This window comes from Nerophis lumbriciformis, linkage group LG02 (genome assembly GCF_033978685.3).
Source record: "Nerophis lumbriciformis linkage group LG02, RoL_Nlum_v2.1, whole genome shotgun sequence".
Classification (NCBI taxonomy): Eukaryota; Metazoa; Chordata; class Actinopteri; order Syngnathiformes; family Syngnathidae; genus Nerophis; species Nerophis lumbriciformis.
In genome coordinates this window covers 13951238-13971720 of record NC_084549.2, presented here as the reverse complement: position 1 = coordinate 13971720, position 20483 = coordinate 13951238, and the positions used below count along the sequence as shown (strand labels likewise).

Here is a 20483-nt window from a genome sequence, read left to right as displayed (position 1 = left end):
TGGGCAGGTACGCTTTTTCATATTGTGGAGGACCTGAGTCCGCCTGAATTTCAGGAGATTTTCGGGAGAAAATTTGTCCCAGGAGGTTTTCGGGAGAGGCGCTGAATTTCGGGAGTCTCCCGGAAAATCCGGGAGGGTTGGCAAGTATGCCTCTTGGCCAGGTCTCCCTTGGAAAAGAGATCTTTGATCTCAATGGGATTTTACCTGGTTAAATAAAGGATAAATAAATAAATAGCTCTGGCATAACATAACAGAGACAGTATACAAAAAACATGCAAAAACCTTTAGTGGAAAACTGAATCTCACTAAAAGAAAACCGAGTCAACACTGTACTGGCTAAAACAGGAAAAGGGACAGCTTAGTTTTCACCCTGGCACTGAAAAAAGAATGAGCCACTTCAAAACAAGGCAAGAAAAAACACTCCGTAGCAAAAGTGCAAAAATGATATGATGATATTCAGGCACAACACAGCATCCAGGAGTTGACTTTGCTACCTTCTGAGCTCAGAGTGACGCCACAACCAGTCAATGCATTGGACCTCTTTGCTCCTGCTTGACAAACTTTAATAAATACTTTGTTTCCACTAAGAAAATGCCCTAAGTTGGAAGGAAATAAGAGGAAATATTGGATCCAGGTCCTGGGTTCTCACCTGTTCTGGCTTTGTTCTGCAGATCGTGTGTGGGCAGGGTGGCAGTGCCGTCTGGGTAGGCTGGTTTTACAAGCAGGTCGTGTCTGCCAGTGCCGCCGCGGGGCATGGTGGACGACTGGATGTACGGGCCGACTGCCGCCACGCGAGATGGACCTGACTGTTGTTGACTGGTTGGGCCATCAGGGGGCGCCTAGAGACAAAAAAAAGGAATGTTGAGTTCAAAAGTTAAGCATGTTTCATTATTAATTGGAGTAGAGCAAATAGAAAACATTGCTTGGACACCAAAACATAAACAAACACAATGACACCAGCTATTTTAGTTGTTTTGGTAAAAGTAGAGAAGTGTGGAGCCCTGAGTCAGCATAAGGGGATGAGTACAAAAAGCATGCTGCGGTCATAACAAACCAGGAAACAGAAAATTAGGAGACAATGATAAATAACATCTTATATGGCCTGCAGGTTGCACCACCTTATCATCCTCATAAAAACAATGTATCCTGGTGAGTGCTGAATTGTGAAAGTTAGTTTTGTATCTTTCAAAAGAAGATTTGAAGAGCAGAATGATGGGGAAGAAAATGTGTAAAAGGTCAGGGGAGTCATGGGAATGTACCGGTATGTTTTTTGCACAGAAAGCTCTGTGCAAGTAACAATCATTGTGACCTTTGAAACCACTTGACATGAGCTCACATGCTGTTTCGGAGCACACTTAAACAAGTTTCTGATGGTAGAGGGCTTTACAGTGGCATTAAGGCTACATTTACACAAATAACTCCACTCAAATACTGTCCATTAATTGGAGGTGTGTTGTGGTTGACATGGCATCTGTAAAGCTGCATACTGTGAAGTTTTAACTGCAACTGCCATTTGGTATGTACTAACAGGAGAGAAGAAAGCAACGAATTACAAACCCTGTTTCCATATGAATTGGGAAATTGTGTTAGATGTAAATATAAACGGAATACAATGATTTGCAAATCCTTTTCAACCCATATTCAGTTGAATGCACTACAAAGACAAGATATTTGATGTTCAAACTCATAAACCTTAATTTTTTTTTGCAAATAATAATTAACTTAGAATTTCATGGCTGCAACACGTGCCAAAGTAGTTGGGAAAGGGCATGTTCACCACTGTGTTACATCACCTTTTCTTTTAACAACACTCAATAAACGATTGGGAACTGAGGAAACTAATTGTTGAAGCTTTGAAAGTGGAATTATTTCCCATTCTTGTTTTATGTAGAGCTTCAGTCGTTCAACAGTCCGGGGTCTCCGCTGTCGTATTTTCAATCAATCAATGTTTACTTATATAGCCCAAAATCACAAGTGTCTCAAAGGGCTGCACAAGCCACAACGACATCCTCGGTACAAAGCCCAAATAAGGGCAAGGAAAAACTCACCCCAGTGGGACATCGATGTGAATGACTATGAGAAACCTTGGAGAGGACCGCATATGTGGGTAAGCCCCCCTCTAGGGGAGACCGAATGCAATGGATGTCGAGTGGGTCTGACATAATATTGTGAGAGTCCAGTCCATAGTGGATCCAACATAATAGTAAGAGTCCAGTCCATAGTGGGGCCAGCAGGACACCATCCCGAGCGGAGACGGGTCAGCAGCGCAGAGATGTTCCCAGCCGATGCACAGGCGAGCGGTCCACCCTGGGTCCCGACTCTGGACAGCCAGCACTTCATCCATTTTACGCTTCATAATGCGCTACACATTTTCGATGGGAGACAGGTCTGGACTGCAGGCGGGCCAGGAAAGTACCCGCACTCTTTTTTTACGAAGCCACGCTGTTGTAACACGTGCTGAATGTGGCTTGGCATTGTCTTGCTGAAATAAGCAGGGGCGTCCATGAAAAAGACGGCGCTTAGATGGCAGCATATGTTGTTCCAAAACCTGTATGTACCTTTCAGCATTAATGGTGCCTTCACAGAAGTGTAAGTTACCCATGCCTTGGGCACTAATGCACCCCCATACCATCACAGATGCTGGCTTTTGAACTTTGCGTCGATAACAGTCTGGATGGTTTGCTTCCCCTTTGGTCCGGATGACACGATGTCGAATATTTCCAAAAACAATTTGAAATGTGGACTCGTCAGACCACAGAACACTTTTCCACTTTGCATGAGTCCATCTTAGATGAGCTCGGGCCCAGAGAAGCCGGCGGCGTTTCTGGATGTTGTTGATAAATGGATTTCGCTTTGCATAGTAGAGCTTTAACTTGCACTTACAGATGTAGCGACAAACTGTATTTAGTGACAGTGGTTTTCTGAAGTGTTCCTGAGCACATGTGGTGATATCCTTTAGAGATTGATGTCGGTTTTTGATACAGTGCCGTCTGAGGGATCGAATGTCATGGTCATTCAATGTTGGTTTCCGGCCATGCCGCTTATGTGGAGTGATTTCTCCAAATTCTCTGAACCCTTTGATGATATTACGGACCGTAGATGTTGAAATCCCTAAATTTCTTGCAATTGCACTTTGAGAAACGTTGTTCTTAAAACTGTTTGACTATTTGCTCACGCAGTTGTGGACAAAGGGGTGTACCTCGCCCCATCCTTTCTTGGGAAAGACTGAGCTTTTTTTGGGAAGCTGTTTTTATACCCAATCATGGCACCCACCTGTTCCCAATTAGCCTGCACACCTGTGGGATGTTCCGAATAAGTGTTTGATGAGCATTCCTCAACTTTATCAGTATTTATTGCCACCTTTCCCAACTTCTTTGTCACGTGTTGCTGGCATCAAATTCTAAAGTTAATGATTATTTGCAAAAAAAAAAAAATGTTTATCAGTTTGAACATCAAATATGTTGTCTTTGTAGCTTATTCAACTAAATATGGGTTGAAAATGATTTGCAAATCATTGTATTCCGTTTATATTTACATCTAACACAATTTCCCAACTCATATGGAAACGGGGTTTGTATTACTATAAAACTGTCTTGTAAAATAACAGGCCTGGCCCCTAATAGACAGACACCTTGTATGTTCTGCAGTTGAGTAAATAAACATAACAGAAAGGAAGTATGGTGCATCTGGCATAAATGCTTGTGTTCTCTAAAAAAAACATTCACTTTAAATTTGAGTGGAATTTTAAATCATCAACCTGAAAATATGGCCCCGGAATACCTTGCATTGCACCCGTGATGAATTACAACATGCAATTTCCTTAACTAAAGTGTGACTCACAATGGCTGTCACGGTCAACAGAAATTTGGCAGCGTGACCACAGAAGACATCAGACCTAAGAGGGAATAAAGGAACAGACGTTCCGCGCCGACGCTAGTTTTGGTTACCTGAGGATGTGTGTCTTTTGAAGCACTCTCTTTACCGGGATAGCCATTCTTGAGAAAACAAAAGCACAAACATGCAACAGCAGTTCAAAATAGCAAATAACTCCCTGACCTTCCTATCAAGTACAATATTAGCCACTTCTCTTGACTCCGAGGAAAAAAGACGAGCTTCTCTTTAAGTGTGTGTGATGTATGTGAGCCATGCACTTGTTGGTTGGTCGCAGATTCGATGGAGAGCGTCTTTGTGCGGCTGTTAAAAAGGTTTGCTCATTATGATTCCAGGCAGGGTGTGTGAATCACCTCTTCACAGGACTCTTTTCAGGGCCTCCCATCTGAATGCGTCACACTCCTAATTCCTACTTTATTGTGCACTTTAGAAAATGACAGAAATAATGACAGGCTTCCAAAAATAATAACAGGCTTTTTCCAAAGAAATTATATATTATATATTATCATATAAAGCCCCTACTGGATGTCTACATTATAGCAAGGAACATTAAGTCTATACCTCATTAACATTAGACATGATCTTTCTGCATTCTAAAAGCTTTGCATTGCATTATAATTGTATGATCATTTAGGTTAAGAAATTAGTAAAAGGTCCTACTATGTTCCATTCACACATTTAAAAAAGAAAAACTTATAGACCAATTTCTTAGAAAAATATTTCGCTCTTGAATCAACACCAGTAGTTAAATACTATGATCAATAAATGTGGGGCATAAATAATAATTAGGGATGTCCGATAATGGCTTTTTTGCCAATATCCGATATTGTCCAACTCTTAATTACCGATTCCGATATCAACCGATACCGATATATACAGTCGTGGAATTAACACATTATTATGCCTAATTTTGTTGTGATGCCCCGCTGGATGCATTAAACAATGTAACAAGGTTTTCCAAAAATAAATCAACTCAAGTTATGGAAAAAAAATGCCAACATGGCACTGCCATATTTATTATTGAAGTCACAAAGTGCTTTTTTTTTTTTTTTTAACATGCCTCAAAACAGCAGCTTGGAATTTGGGACATACTCTCCCTGAGAGAGCATGAGGAGGATGAGGTGGGCGGGGTTGGGGGCAGTAGGGGGTGTACATTGTAGCGTCCCGGAAGAGTTAGTGCTGCAAGGGGTTCTGGGTATTTGTTCTGTTGTGTTTATGTTGTGTTACGGTGCGGATGTTCTCCCGAAATGTGTTTGTCATTCTTGTTTGGTGTGGGTTCACAGTGTGGCGCATATTTGTAACAGTGTTAAAGTTGTTTGTACAGCCACCCTCAGTGTGACCTGTATGGCTGTTGACCAAGTATGAATGGCATTTACTTGTGTGTGTCAGAAAAGCCGTAGATATTATGTGATTGGGCCGGCACGCAAAAGCAGTGCCTTTAAGGCACGCCTCCAATATTGTTGTTTGGGTGGAAATCGGGAGGAATTCGGAAGAATGGTTGCCCCGGGTGATTTTCAGGGGGGAGGCACTGAAATTCGGGAGTCTCCCGGGAAAATCGGGAGGGTTGGCAAGTATGACTGGGAGACGCAACTGCTCTGTACTTCTCCGATACCGATAATTTCCGATATTACATTTTAAAGCATTTATCGGCCGATAATATCGGCAGTCCGATATTATCGGATATCTCTAATAATAATGGAAGCATAAGTGTTTGTATATAGCATATAATTGGTACAAATGTTTAACCAACACGTGTACAGGGATATTTCACAACTGTCCGTCTATGACTTTACTGTGTATATATTTGAACAGTGTTTATGTTGTGTACGAGGTGTATTTATAATATGTTGTGTAAAGGAAATTTCACATTTCTATGAAGCTCAAGATCAGAGACCGATGTCTCCTGGTTTTACTTCATCTTGTATTTGAGATCGTTTATAGGGTTAGGCGAAATAAGTGCTCAACTTCATCTCAATTTTTGCTCAACTTGTCAATTTATCAATTCATGGATGTACACCTGTTTGTTTATTTTGTTGACCACTGGCACTGACCAAAGAAATAATAAACTAAATCTAAACTACTGCAAATACAGTGTGTGGCCAAGTTCTCTCTCAGGACAAACCTGCATTCAACATTAAGCTATTAAGGTGGTTTTCTCCAATAATCAAGTGTTTTTGTCTAAAAAAAACAAAAAAAAAACTTAAAGGGGAACATTATCACCAGACCTATGTAAGCGTCAATATATACCTTGATGTTCCAGAAAAAAGACCATATATTTTTTTAACCGATTTCCGAACTCTAAATGGGTGAATTTTGGCGAATTAAACGCCTTTCTATTATTCGCTCTCGGAGCGATGACGTCACATTGGGGAGCAATCCGCCATTTTCTCACTTTCGTCGGTGTGTTGTCGGAGGGTGTAACAACACGGACAGGGACGGATTCAAGTTGCGCCAGTGGCCCAAAGATGCGAAAGTGGCAAGAAATTGGACGAAATTTGTTCAAAATACGAGGGTGTGGGGAAAGCCGACGAAATGGTCAGTCGTTTGTTCCGCACACTTTACCGACGAAAGCTATGCTACGACAGAGATGGCAAGAATGTGTGGATATCCTGCGACACTCAAAGCAGATGCATTTCCAACGATAAAGTCAAAGAAATCTGCCGCCAGACCCCCATTGAATCTGCCGGAGTGTGTGAGCAATTCAGGGACAAAGGACCTCGGTAGCACGGCAAGCAATGGCGGCAGTTTGTTCCCGCAGACGAGCGAGCTAAACCCCTTGGATGTCTTGGCTCACACCGCTTCTACCGTCCCTTATGCCACCGAAGATGATCAAGAGAAGAATATCGACCCTAGCTTCCCTGGCCTGCTGACATCAACTCCAAAACTGGACAGATCAGCTTTCAGGAAAAGAGAGCGGATAAGGGTATGTCTACAGAATATATTAATTGATGAAAACTTTATTCATTACTCGCGGTTTTACATAAATTATTATACATAAACTGTGTTTACCAATAATTTAGCTTAAAAACTTTTTTTTTTTTTCCAATCATTCGAGTACATTCGGGTAGTCTTGTGTAATGCAGTATTTTGTGTCTATTTAGGTATGGTTAACCTGAGTGCTGACTGAAATCGTGGAAAAATATATGTTCTTAGCGCGCCGGAAATGGGCTGTCTGCACTCTCAAAGTGCATGTTGTTGCCAAATGTATTTCATATGCTGTAAACCTAGTTCATAGTTGTTAGTAATTATCTTATCAGACAGTGTTAAGCCGCTGAAATCCGAGTCTGAATCCGAGCTAATGTCGCTATACCTTGCTGTTATTTCCGCCATGTTTCACTGTGTGACGTCACAGGAAAATGGACGGGTGTATATAACGATGGTTAAAATCAGGCACTTTGAAGCTTTTTTTAGGGATATTGCGTGATGGGTAACATTTTGAAAAAAACTTCGAAAAATAAAATAAGCCACTGGGAACTGATTTTTACTGGTTTTAACCCTTCTGAAATTGTGATAATGTTCCCCTTTAAGATACATTCATACATCGCTGGTTTTGATAACGATTCGGCAATTCGCCGTGCTCCGCCAAAGACCATGTTAACATTGAACACAAAACCTGCTGAATCTTCACTGAGCCACCATAAACCCTAAGAACCATAAACCCTAAGAATCGCGGTTCAATTTTTCGTGGCACCCTTGGTGGCTCGAAAAGGGCCGTCTTCAAAACGCCTCTTGCCGTTTAGAGAACGACAGCCTCTGTGTTTGCCCCGCAGGATCCGGGATAATAATGTGGTCATGACCCTGCCATAGTCCGCCAGTCACAATTTTCTCGCGGATCTTCGCGACGTGCACACAGGTAGTTCAAGTAGGTGGCGGAGTTAAACACGGAAGCAACACAGGCTCATAAAGAAGCAAAACGGAGAGGATTTTGCTGGTTTTCGGGGACATCTGTGGTACCCCCACGGCAATCTACATTAGCGCCGTGTTCAAAAGCCGCCATCATTGAGACACGGTTCATGGCGGTTTGAGAGAAATCGCCATCCAATCCAGCAATGTGTAAACATTCCTTTAGACAATAGGGATGCTATTCTTACCACAAATCACAATTAGATTCAGATTCTTGTTGGTGACGATTCGATTCAGAATCGGTTCCCGATTTAACACGATTCAAAATATTTTGCGCAATGTATTATTTGGTATAAAAACTATTATAAAACTTTTTCAAAACAGGATGCAAGTTACAAAAGCTTCTTTTGGCTGTTGTCGTACGAACAGTACAGGCCAAAAGTTTGGACACCTTCTCATTTCAATGCGTTTTCTTTATTTTCATGACTATTTACATTGTCGATTGTCACTGAAGGCATCGAAACTACGACACCTGTGAAGTGAAAACCATTTCAGGTGACTACCTCTTGAAGCTCATCGAGAGAATGCCAAGAGTATGCAAGGCAGTAATCAGAGCAAAGGGTGGCTATTTTGAAGAAACTAGAATATAAAACATGTTTTCAGTTATTTCACCTTTTTTTGTTAAGTACATAACTCCACATGTGTTCATTCATAGTTTGGATGCCTTCAGTGACAATCTGCAATGTAAATAGTCATGAAAATAAAGAAAACGCATTGAATGAGGAGAAGGTGTGTCCAAACTTTTGGCCTGTACTGTATATGTGTTGTTTATTGTTTTTTAATGTAACCTTGCTGCTGCCCTCTTGGTCAGGTCTCCCTTGGAAAAGAGATCTTTGATCACAATGGGATTTTTACCTGGTTAAATAAAGGCTAAATAAAAATAAAAAATATATTTAGAAAAATTTATTCTATAAAAAAAATTTTAAAAAAAATTTGTGAATTTTTTTTTTTTTTGAGACGTTATTAGGCCTGTTTTTAGATTTGGTGTACTTTTAAAAAAAAAACAGGCGCTCTCGCTCTTTTCCTGTTTCTTTCAAGTGTGCTGCCTGCCTCCCTTGTCATTATGGCATGTCTGCTATGTCAGCCTGCACTTGTAAGTCCTCTCACATGTTACAGGAGCTGATTCTGCCAAATGGGACTCAAAATCGCACAACTCAGCACACTTAGATCCAACACTGTAATTGCAAAAGGAGCTCACAAGGTTCCCCTGCAGAGTAAAGCAGAAAGTGCACGTAGCCTTGTATTGGCACTGGTCACCTCTGAGGGTATCTGAGGCCTTGGGCAATTATATGTGAGGCATAGCACTCTAGCTTCTCACCCACTAGGGGGAGCTATATTCTAACCTATTCCAAAGTCGTGTATAAAGAGTATTGCCAACTAAAAAACAGACGCCATGACTGCTACCAAGGGCGTGTGCGGCTGTGCATGCAATTTCTGTCGTTTTGACAATAGTTTTTCTGATTATATAAACCAAAATAATACGTCTATATAGTTCTAAGCATACTCTGGCTTATAAACTTACCATAAAACATGCTTTTATTTCGTGAAAGTAGAATGTTGTGACCACATTTGACACAATCTGCTGATAACATCCCTGCAGTATTTCGTGACCAGCAGGCACTCTAACACGCACCAGACGGCGCAATAAACGTAAAGAAATACACAGAACGAGCGAATAAAAATGTATTACGCTCATTTTTAGTTTTAGACCAACAATCACAAATTGTGACTTTTGTGTGAAGTATGTCAACTGTGGTGGTTGCCTCCAATGTATTTGTAATGTATCACTTATTATGTATTATTATTACCGTATAACTAGAGATGTCTGATACTGCCTTTTTTGCCGATGTCTGATATTGTCCAACTCTTGATTACCGATTCCGATATCAACCGATACCGATATATACAGTCGTGGAATCAACACATTATTATGCCTAATTTTGTTGTGATGCCCCGCTGGATGCATTAAACAATGTAACAAAGTTTTCCAAAATAAGTCAACTCAAGTTATGGGAAAAAAATGCCAACATGGCACTGCCATATTTATTATTGAAGTCACCAAGTGCATTATTTTTTTTAACATGCCTCAAAACAGCAGCTTGGAATTTGGGACACACTCTCCCTGAGAGAGCATGAGGAGGTTGAGGTGGGCGGGATTGGAGGGGGCGGGGTTGAGGTGGGAGGGGCGGGAGGTAAGGGGTGTATATTGTAGCGTCCCGGAAGAGTTAGTGCTGCAAGGGGTTCTGGGTATTTGTTCTGTTGTGTTTATGTTGTGTTACGGTGCGGATGATCTCCCGAAATGTGTTTGTCATTCTTGTTTGGTGTGGGTTCACAGTGTGGCGCATATTTGTAACAGTGTTAAAAGTTGTTTATACGGCCACCCTCAGTGTGACCTGTATGGCTGTTGATCAAGTATGCCTTGCATTCACTTGTGTGTGAAAAGCCGTAGATATTATGTGATTGGGCCGGCACGCAAAGGCAGTGTCTCAAAGGTTTAGTGGTGCTCTGTACTTCTCCCTACGTCCGTGTACCACTCCGTACAGCGGCGTTTTAAAAAGTCATAAATTTTACTTTTTGAAACCAATACCGATAATTTCCGATATTACATTTTAAAGCATTTATCGGCCGATAATATCGGCAGTCCGATATTATCGGACATCACTAATTATAACTGATCTTTCTTTTATGTTACATGGTAAGTGAATAAAGTTAAAGTTAAAGTACCAATGATTGTCACACACACAAGGTGTGGCGAAATTATTCTCTGCATTTGACCCATCACCCTTGATCACCCCCTGGGAGGTGAGGGGAGCAATGAGCAGCAGCGGTGGCCGTGCCCGGGAATCATTTTTGGTGATTTAATCCCCAATTCCAACCATTGATGCTGAGTGACAAGCAGGGAGGTAATGGCTCCCATTTTTATAGTCTTTGGTATGACTCGGCCAGGGGTTTGAACTCACAACCTACCGATCTCAGTTATTTCCCCATATTAACTTCGATATCGTAACACTTGCGAACAGTAGAGAATATGGAGTGATTTTTGGTCCAGAACATATTTTGCTTTACCGGTACTCATTATTGACATATTTCTTGCCACTTTATGTTGTATATTTTAATGAGATTTCCAGTTAATTTTCTCATCTATTATTAGATCCAAAATTTGGTTTCCTTGCATGATTTTAGTTTTACTGAGATTCAAAGATAATCTATTTTTGGCAAATCCTCTTGTAGGAGCCTAAATGCTGTTTAAGTTAATTTACATTTTATAGAAAGTGCGTCTTGTGCCAGTTTACCTGGCACAAGACGCTGTAATCGGTGGCTCTCCAGTGTTGTTTGCGAACCTTCACTTCCCATACTTGTCTTCTTTACGGATTGTTGGAAAAGAGATGTAAAGGCGTTCCACAAATCTCATGCTGCACAACAGGGCATTTTTACGCGTCGAAATACGAACGTTGAAGCATCGTAAACACATAGCATTAGCTCAAAGTTGGTAGTAGTCATGGCGCCCTGTAGTCACGTGAGTGCCTTTTGACCATTTAAGACGGGGGTCAGCAACCCGCGGCTCTAGATATGTGGCTCTTTAGCGCCGCCCAGATGACTCCCTGGACTTCTTTTAGAGATGTGTGAAAATGGAAAAAGAACAACCATGACACAAACCTTCCTAATTGTTAGAAATCCCACCGTTTATATTATACATGCTACACTGATGAAAGTATTTGGCAAAGGCCGTTTTGTCCTACTAATTTCAGCGATCCTTGAACTCATCGTAGTTTGTTTACATGTACAACTTTCTCCGATGCTGCCACAGAAAGACGTGTTTTATGCCACTCCTTCTTTGTCTCATTTTGTCCACCAAATATTATATGCTGTGTGTGAATGCACAAAGGTGAGCTTTGTTTATTGTATTGATATACTGGAGTGCTTATCAGGCATATTTGGTCAATCCATGACTGCAAGCTAATCGATGCTAACATGCTATTTAGGCTAGCTGTATGTACACATTGCATCATTATGCCTCGTTAGTACCGTATTTTTCGGAGTATAAGTCACTCCGGAGTATAAGTCGCACCGGCCGAAAATGCATAATAAAGAAGGAAAAAACATATATAAGTCGCACTAGAGTATAAGTCGCATTTTTGGGGGAAATTTATTGATAAAACCCAACACCAAGAATAGACATTTGAAAGGCAATTTAAAATAAATAAAGAATAGTGAACAACAGGCTGAATAAGTGTACGTTATATGAGGCATAAATAACCAACTGAGAACGTGCCTGGTATGTTAACGTAACATATTATGGTAAGAGTCATTCAAATAACTATAACATATAGAACATGCTATACGTTTACCAAACAATCTGTCACTCCTAATCGCTAAATCCCATGAAATCTTATACGTCTAGTCTCTTACGTGAATGAGCTAAATAACATTATTTGATATTTTACGGTAATGTGTTAATAATTTCACACATAAGTCGCCCCTGAGTATCGGTCGCACCCCCGGCCAAACTATGAAAAAAACTGCGACTTATAGTCCGAAAAATACGGTAGGTATATTTGAGCTCATTGAATTTCCTTTGCTTATGTCTTCTGTGTATTTAATTTATATTTGCATGTCTCATGACACGTTATCTGTATGTAATATTGGCTGTATTCCTCATAGTTCTTTGTGCGCCATGTTGTTCCAGACCACAGCAAACGTTACCCAGCTTGCAAAGATTGTAATAAATCAATTAGAAGAAGACAGCCTGCCGTTTCCGTAAACTTAAGACACACACATCTATACCTTTGGCCATTCCGAGACAGTCATTTCCACAAGTTATCTCATCCTGCGAGAAGCCTCCATTTTTTACTAATGATTTCCAATGTAGCAAAAATGTGTAGAATAAAAATTTAAATACAACATTTCTGTCAACGAAGATTTGCGTCAGCCTTGGATAGTAGGCTAATAAAGCTAATATAGACACTTACATCATGTGTTGCCTTCGTTATAACACTTATATAAGACTTTTAATGTCATTTCGATAGTAGGCTAATGTAGCTACTATAGACACCTACATCATGTGTTGCCTTCATTATAACACTTACCGTATTTTTCGGACTATAAGTCGCAGTTTTTTTCATAGTTTGGCCGGGCTCCAGTGCGACTTATATATGTTTTTTTCCTTCTTTATTATGCATTTTCAGCAGGTGCGACTTATACTCCGGTGCGACTTATACTCCGAAAAATACGGTATATAAGACTTTTAATATTTTGCGGCTCCAGACAGATTTATTTATTTGTATTTTTGGTCCAATATGGCTCTTTCAACAATTTGGGTTGCCGACCTATGGTTTAGGAGATCGCCTGAAACCGAATTGGCCATACTCTTTATACACGACTCTGACCTTTTCCTATCTGTGGTCTGCAACAACTTTATGTGTCTAGAACATATGTGTAATTCTTACAGGCAAGTTCTCCTTCTGCTGCAGCGCTGCCTTCTTCTTCCACAGCCGATCACGCAGCTCGCCGATCCTCTTATCCATGGCAGCCACCTCCATGTTGCGCTTGTTCAGGCTCTCTCTCTGGTGCTGCAGTTTGGAATTTTGGTCCTGGTTCAGCTTGTTCCTCATCTGCCAAGGAAAAGAGGAAGATGACTCCCACTGGAAATAAGCTGCTTTATACGCAACGTGACCCAAAATGGCACACCTGTAACTCCTTGTAAAGGCGGTCAAGTTCAGCCACAGAGCCCTGGTTGTCGTGGAAGTTCTCCATTTTGCCATTTTTCAACAATTCCAGCTGCCGGTTAAGATCCTCCACCTTGGTGGCAGCCATCACCAGCTCTCGCTGCTTCTGCTGGAAGAGGTTGTTCATCTGCTCAATCTCCTCCACTGCAGGTGAAGAGAAGGGTGGGGAAGATGGCGACATTAGAATGTTGTGAAATAATATATATTATATAGTAATGTTTTATAATAAAATGATAATTTATAACTGAACAGAAATGTTAATTAAAAAAATACTAGGACTGTCCCCATACCGCTTTTTCACTTCCGATACGTGACCGATATTGTAGCCTTGAGTGTTGTCTGATACTGATATTCATCTTATGCAGCAGGAATATATATGTACGTCGGCAGGAATCATACATACTTTCATTATTTTGTAGTAGGGTTATACGGTATACCGGTATTAGTAAAGTGCCGCGATACTAATGAATCATATTCGGTACTATACCGCCTCTAAAAAGTACCGGTCCCCCTCTTTCGTTTTTTTACCATTTATATTATGTTTATAAACTCAGGAAATATGTCCCTGGACACATGAGGACTTTGAATATGACCAATGTATGATCCTGTATCGGATCGGTACCCAAATTTGTGTCATCCAAAACAACAGAAGAATAAGTGATTATTATATTTTAACAGAAGTGTAGATAGAACATGTTAAAGTTAAAGTAGCAATGATTGTCACCCACACACTAGGTGTGGCGAAATTATTCTCTGCAATTGACCAATCACCCTTGAGCACCCCCTTGGAGGTGAGGGGAGCAGTGAGCAGCAGCGGTGGCCGCGCCCGGGAATCATTTTTTGGGTGATTTAACCCCCAATTCCAACCCTTGATGCTGAGTGCTAAGCAGGGAGGTAATGGGTCCCATTTTTTTATAGTCTTTGGTATGACTCGGCCGGGGTTTGAAATCACGACCTACCCATCTCAGGGCGGACACTCTAATCACGAGGCCATTGAGTAGGTTATAGTAAAAATAATAATAATAAAGTAGAAAGTAAGCAGATATTAACAGTAAATAAACAAGTGGATTAATAATACATTTTTACAGCTTGTCTCTCATAATGTTGACAAAATAATAGAATGATTAATGACACAATATGTTACTGCATATGTCAGCAGCTATATTAGGAGCCTTTGTTTGCTTACTTACTACTAAAAGACAAGTTGTCTTATATGTTCACTATTTTATTTAAGGACAAACTTGCAATAAGAAACATAGGTTTAATGTATCGTAAGATTTTTTGTTAAAATAAAGGCAATAATGCAATTTTTTGTGGTCCCCTTTTAGATAGAAATATATCAAAAAGTACTGAAAAGTATCGAGATATATTTTAGTATCGGTACCAAAATATTGGTATCGGGACAACACTATTTTGTAGTGAGGAATGTTAGAAAGGTTTCGAATGAAACTAGTCAGAGTACAATAATAGGTATTACGGGAGTACATACTTTTATTATTTTGTCGCGTGAGATATCAGAAAAAGTTTGATCAAATGAAATGACTCAGATCAATAGTAGGTATGAAAACACTAAACTTAGGACAGATTTATGCTTTTGGAATGGAGTGTTAATTTGTGTTTTGCCAACACGTCGTGGTCACACTAATTCCTTACATTAAGCTCATGCTGTAAATTGAATGATCCAGAAACGTTGGTTACTAGATACTTTGCCTTGGAGACCTTGTATGTGAGAGTAATATGCAACTATATTTATTTGGTGCTTGTTTATATTGACAAATGTGCTGTTTTATATTGCAATATTGTTCAGTTAAGGACACGTATTACATATGTTTAGCTTGTGTGCTTAGCTGTTGTGTAGCATTTAGCCTACCAAATTTACCTTTGGTAAATGAGTCGACTACAATACAAATGAAGATCAAAATAATTTCTGCATTTAGATTTTAACTGGCTGTCCAGCTTTGCACAAGTAACGGCACTGCCAGCTAATTCCCTCCAATACCGTATTTTTCGGACCATAGGGTGCACCATATTATAGGCGCATTAAAGGGATCATATTATGATTTTTTTTTATCTGACTAATCAAGGTGTCTCCAGCTGTGGAAAACACATCTTATACAGGAAAGAGGCGTGCAGACTGCTGCTCAGACGTCTCGTCATATACTACATGAGAAACATTCATTTCTCGTTTACAGTTAATAATAGCATGTTTTAAGATGCTAGGCCAGGGGTTGGCAACCCGCGGCTCCGGAGCCGCATGCGGCTCTTTGATCACTTTGATGCGGCTCAGCAGCTTACTTGCTGAACCCCTCAATTTTCCCGTGAGACTTCCGGATTTCAGTGCCTCTCGCAGAAAACTCCCGGGATTAATATTCACCGACTTTCACCCTTACAGCTATAATAAGGGTGTGCCATGATGGTACAACATTTGGCGCTCACTACAATCTGTATTAACAGCGTGCCAGCCCAACACTTGTTATACATTATACATCTTCTGCTTGCACACGTACGTGACAGCAAGGCATACTTTGTCAACAGCCACACAGGTTACACAGACGGTGACCATATAAAACGACTTTAACACTCTTACTAATAATGCGCCACACTTTGAACCAAAACCAAACAAGAATGGCAAACACATTTCGGGAGAACATCTGCACCTTAACACAACATAAACACAACAGAACAAACACCTAGAATCCCATGCAGCCCTAACTCTTCCGGGATACATTATACACCCCTGCTACCACCAAACCCCGCCCCCACCCCAACCCTGCTCCCTCACACATCAACCCCCCCCCACCCCCCCCCACCCCCCCCACCCCCCTCTGTGCGTCGGTTGAGGTGGGCGGGGTTTGGTAGCGGGGGGGTGTATAATGTATCCCGGAAGAGTTAGGGCTGCATGGGATTCTGGGTATTTGTCCTGTTGTGTTTATGTTGTGTTACTGTGCAGATGTTCTCCCGAAATGGGTTTGTCATTCTTGTTTGGTGTGGGTTCACAGAGTAGGCGCATTATTAGTAAGAGTGTTATAGTTTGTTTTTTTTATACCGCCACCGTCAGTGTAACCTGTGTGGTTGTTGACCAAGTATGCCTTGCTGTCACCGGCGTGAGCAAGCGGAAACACCATACAACGTGTGGCTGATCAGGCACGCTGGTTGTAGTGGGTGCTATACGCTGTACCATCACGGCACGCATGAGGCTGACAAGCGCCATTCATTTAAAACCCGCGTGCCGCACCAGCTTTCAAATTCCACATAAAAGGTGTGGGCAGCGTGTCTGAGACCCTTGGTTTATACATAGCACAAAGCAAAAAAAAAAACTTTGTATGCAGTGTTATTTCATTTAAAATTTCAAAAAATTTTGCGGCTCCCATTGTTTTCTATAATTTGCAAAACTGGTCAAAATGGCTCTTGGACTGGTAAAGGTTGCCGACCCCTGTGCTAGGCGGTGTTACTTTGTTAGTTACTTGCAGTATTAACATTAGATGACAAGTTGACTGGTGGTGGTGATTCGTTTCCGTCAAAGAGGGGATTGAAAACGTGTCATTCATTAAACGTTATATCACATGTGGTGTTTGCTAATATTTCTAGTAGTATTTTCCCAATTTGATGCAATATCCACTTTGCAAGTATTGCAAGTTGCCCTGTTGTCTTTCTTTCTCGTAAATAATTCTAACGTCTGTGCTGCAGACATCATGCGTGTATCGATAAGGAATTTGTTTACAAAACTGTAAAATGATTCCAAGGAATCAAAACCCTGGGAGTTTTTAATTCCCATCCCTAATTGTAACCCCTTTTAGCAGTACATTCTCCCAACAGGAGGATCTTACCCAGTTTGCCATTGCTGAGGCGTTTCTGCTCCACTTGTCCCTTGAGGGCTCGGACCTTTTTGAGCCGACTCTCCTGGTTGTCGATGTTGTCGCGGAGACGCTGGAGCTTCTCCTGCTCAGACGCCTGATGCTGCTGCCGCTGCTCCTGCTGCTTCAGGTAGCGCAGTCGCTGCTCCTGGTGGAACAAGAACAAACCCAAAAAGATTCTGAAAAAACGTGCATTTTGGCAGCAGATTCCTAAAAAAAACACTAGAGCACTGTCATATCGATGATATTTGACTAAGCTTTTATGCAGTAGGTCCTTAAAAACAACAGAGTATTCCATTGTATAGAGGAACTTGGACAAGTGTAAACATATTGCTTATGTTTTCATTTATAACTTAGTCAATTTAACCCTTGTGTGGTGTTCGGGTCTGTGGGACCCGTTTTCATTTTTTATTAAAAGAAAAATGATACAATTAATTAGTTTTTCAAACTGAAACTCACTGACTTTGGCTCATTTTCTGTGAAGAACATATATCAGAATACATATTTAATGACCACACACCATACACCCACCCTACACATTTATATTACATATAAGATGTCCGGGTCCACTGGACCCGGGGCTAATAGAAGTGTGGAAATTGATGTTCTGTGTAACACACACACACACACACACACACACACACACACACACACACACACACACACACACACACACACACACACACACACACACACACGGGAGGAGGACAGAGTGTAGGTACACAGAACATCAGAAGATCAAATGTGCGAGAATATGAGAGCAGACAGTGTTGACAAACAATGTTGCAACCTTGTGTGGGAATCGCAGGTGCAGAAACACAAAAGAAGAATCCCCGTGGGATGCAGAAACTGGGAGAGAAATTTTCCGTGCAACATCCATATTGTTGTTACTCAGCCAGCGTTTGTGGGTCTGATGGACCCGTTGCATTTTGATGTTTATTAGGATAAGGTAAACATCTGTTCAGTATTTTAACATAAAAGTGTCGGATTGTGAGGCATTAAAAGCCACAAAATGCAACGGGTCCATCAGACCCACAAACGCTGGCTGAGTAACAACAATATGAACATTACACAAGGGTTAAAAAGTTGACGTTTTAACCTCCGGAGTCTGCGTCCTCTGGAGTACACACTTTTGTGTTTTGCATAACAGGGCTGTTTTCCCCCCCACAACTTGTAACAATGACACAAAAACACATGTCCACTACAGAGGACACCAGTTCCTAGGAATATACAAAATAGGAATATTGTAATAGTGAAGATAGAAGTCCGGGCCCCCCGGTTTTACAGTCGCTATATGGAAATGCGGATATTGAATGGTATCTTCCCTACAGGACACAGGTGAAATCAGGTACGGTACTTAAAATGTCCCAGGCTTCTCAAATTTTAAACAATTCACCTGCAGCCACCATTTCACCATTATTGCACTTTCACTTGTTAATGATAAGCCACAAACAAGCAAAAATTTACGAAAGAAAGTCATACCTCATGGAAATATCAGGTTCAAAGCCATGGCAAGTTTAGTAACTAAGAATGGTTTTAGTTATATTGTAAAACTTACAAACGTTGCTTGGATGAAGAATCCGTTCGAGTAGAAAACGCTATGGACGATTACAAGACGGGACGGCACAAATAGTGTCAAAGTGCTTTGAGTACCTTAAAAGGTACAAGTATATATATATATATATATATATACAGTCTTACAGTCGCTATCTGGAAATGCGGATATTGAATGGTATCTTCCCGACAGGACACAGGTGAAATCAGGTCCTTAAAATGTCCCAGGGTTCTCAAATTGCAGCCACTATTTCACCATTAATACACTTTACCTTGTTACTGTTAAGCCACAAGCAAGCAGAAATGGACAACAGAAAGTGTACCTCATGGAAATATCAGGTTCAAAGTCATGGCAAGTTTAGTTAGTAACTAAAAATGGTTTTAGTTATATTGTAAAACTTACAAACGTTGCTTGGAGTTATGAATGAAGAATCCATACAAGTAAAAAACGCTATGGACGATTACAAGACGGGACGGCACAAATAGTGTCAAAGTGCTTTGAGTACCTTAAAGGTAGAAAAGCGCTATACAAGTTTAACCCATTTATACATTTTCTTTTAACCCTTTCCTCCTTTAAAGGGGAACATTATCACAATTTCAGAATGGTTAAAACCATTAAAAATCAGTTCCCAGTGGTTTATTATATTTTTCGAAGTTAAAAATTTTTTTTTTACCCATCACGCAATATCCCTAAAAAAAGCTTCAAAGTGCCTGATTTTAACCATCGTTATAAACACCCGTCCATTTTCCTGTGACGTCACATAGTGAAGCCAACACAAACAAACATGGCGGAAAGAACAGCAAGCTATAGCGACATTAGCTCGGATTCAGACTCGGATTTCAGCGGCTTAAGCGATTCAACAGATTACGAATGTATTGAAACGAATGGTTGTAGTGTGGAGGCAGGTAGCGAAAACGAAATTGAAGAAGAAACTGAAGCTATTGAGCCATATCGGTTTGAACCGTATGCAAGCCAAACCGACGAAAACGACACGACAGCCAGCGACACGGGAGAAAGCGAGGACGAATTTGGTGATCGCCTTCTAACCAACGACTGGTATGTGTTTGTTTGGCATTAAAGGAAACTAACAACTATGAACTAGGTTTACAGCATATGAAATACATTTGGCAACAACATGCACTTTGAGAGTGCAGACAGCCCAATTTTCATCAATTAATATATTCTGTAGACATACCCTCATCTACTCTTTTCCTGAAAGCTGATCTGTCCAGTTTTGGAGTTGATGTCAGCAGGCCAGGGAAGCTAGGGTCGATAGCTCGCTCGTCTGCGGGAACAAACTGCCGCCATTGCGTGCCGTGCTACCGAGGTCCTTTGTCCCTGAATTGCTCACACACTCCGGCAGATTCAATGGGGGTCTGGCGGCAGATTTCTTTGGCATTATCGTTGGAAATGCATCTGCTTTGAGTGTCGCAGGATATCCACACATTCTTGCTATCTCTGTCGTAGCATAGCTTTCGTCGGTAAAGTGTGCGGAACAAACGTCCAATTTCTTGCCACTTTCGCATCTTTGGGCCACTGGTGCAACTTGAATCC

General features: G+C 40.9%; 1 protein-coding gene across 2 annotated transcripts in view; it reads right to left on the bottom strand.

The window, feature by feature from the left end:
- The window catches only part of tp53bp2a (tumor protein p53 binding protein, 2a), an 81969-nt gene that overhangs the window by 27540 nt on the left and 33946 nt on the right, over positions 1–20483 (bottom strand). Inside the window, exons 7-11 of one of the 2 annotated variants that reach the window (XM_061940695.1) lie at positions 17348–17522; positions 13483–13664; positions 13242–13406; positions 3948–3995; positions 650–839 (exon numbers count right to left, since the gene is read on the bottom strand). In XM_061940695.1, coding sequence (XP_061796679.1) covers positions 650–839; positions 3948–3995; positions 13242–13406; positions 13483–13664; positions 17348–17522 — 760 coding nt within the window. The remainder of the gene's footprint in view (positions 1–649; positions 840–3947; positions 3996–13241; positions 13407–13482; positions 13665–17347; positions 17523–20483) is intronic. The other variant, XM_061940771.1, reaches the window with a different exon arrangement.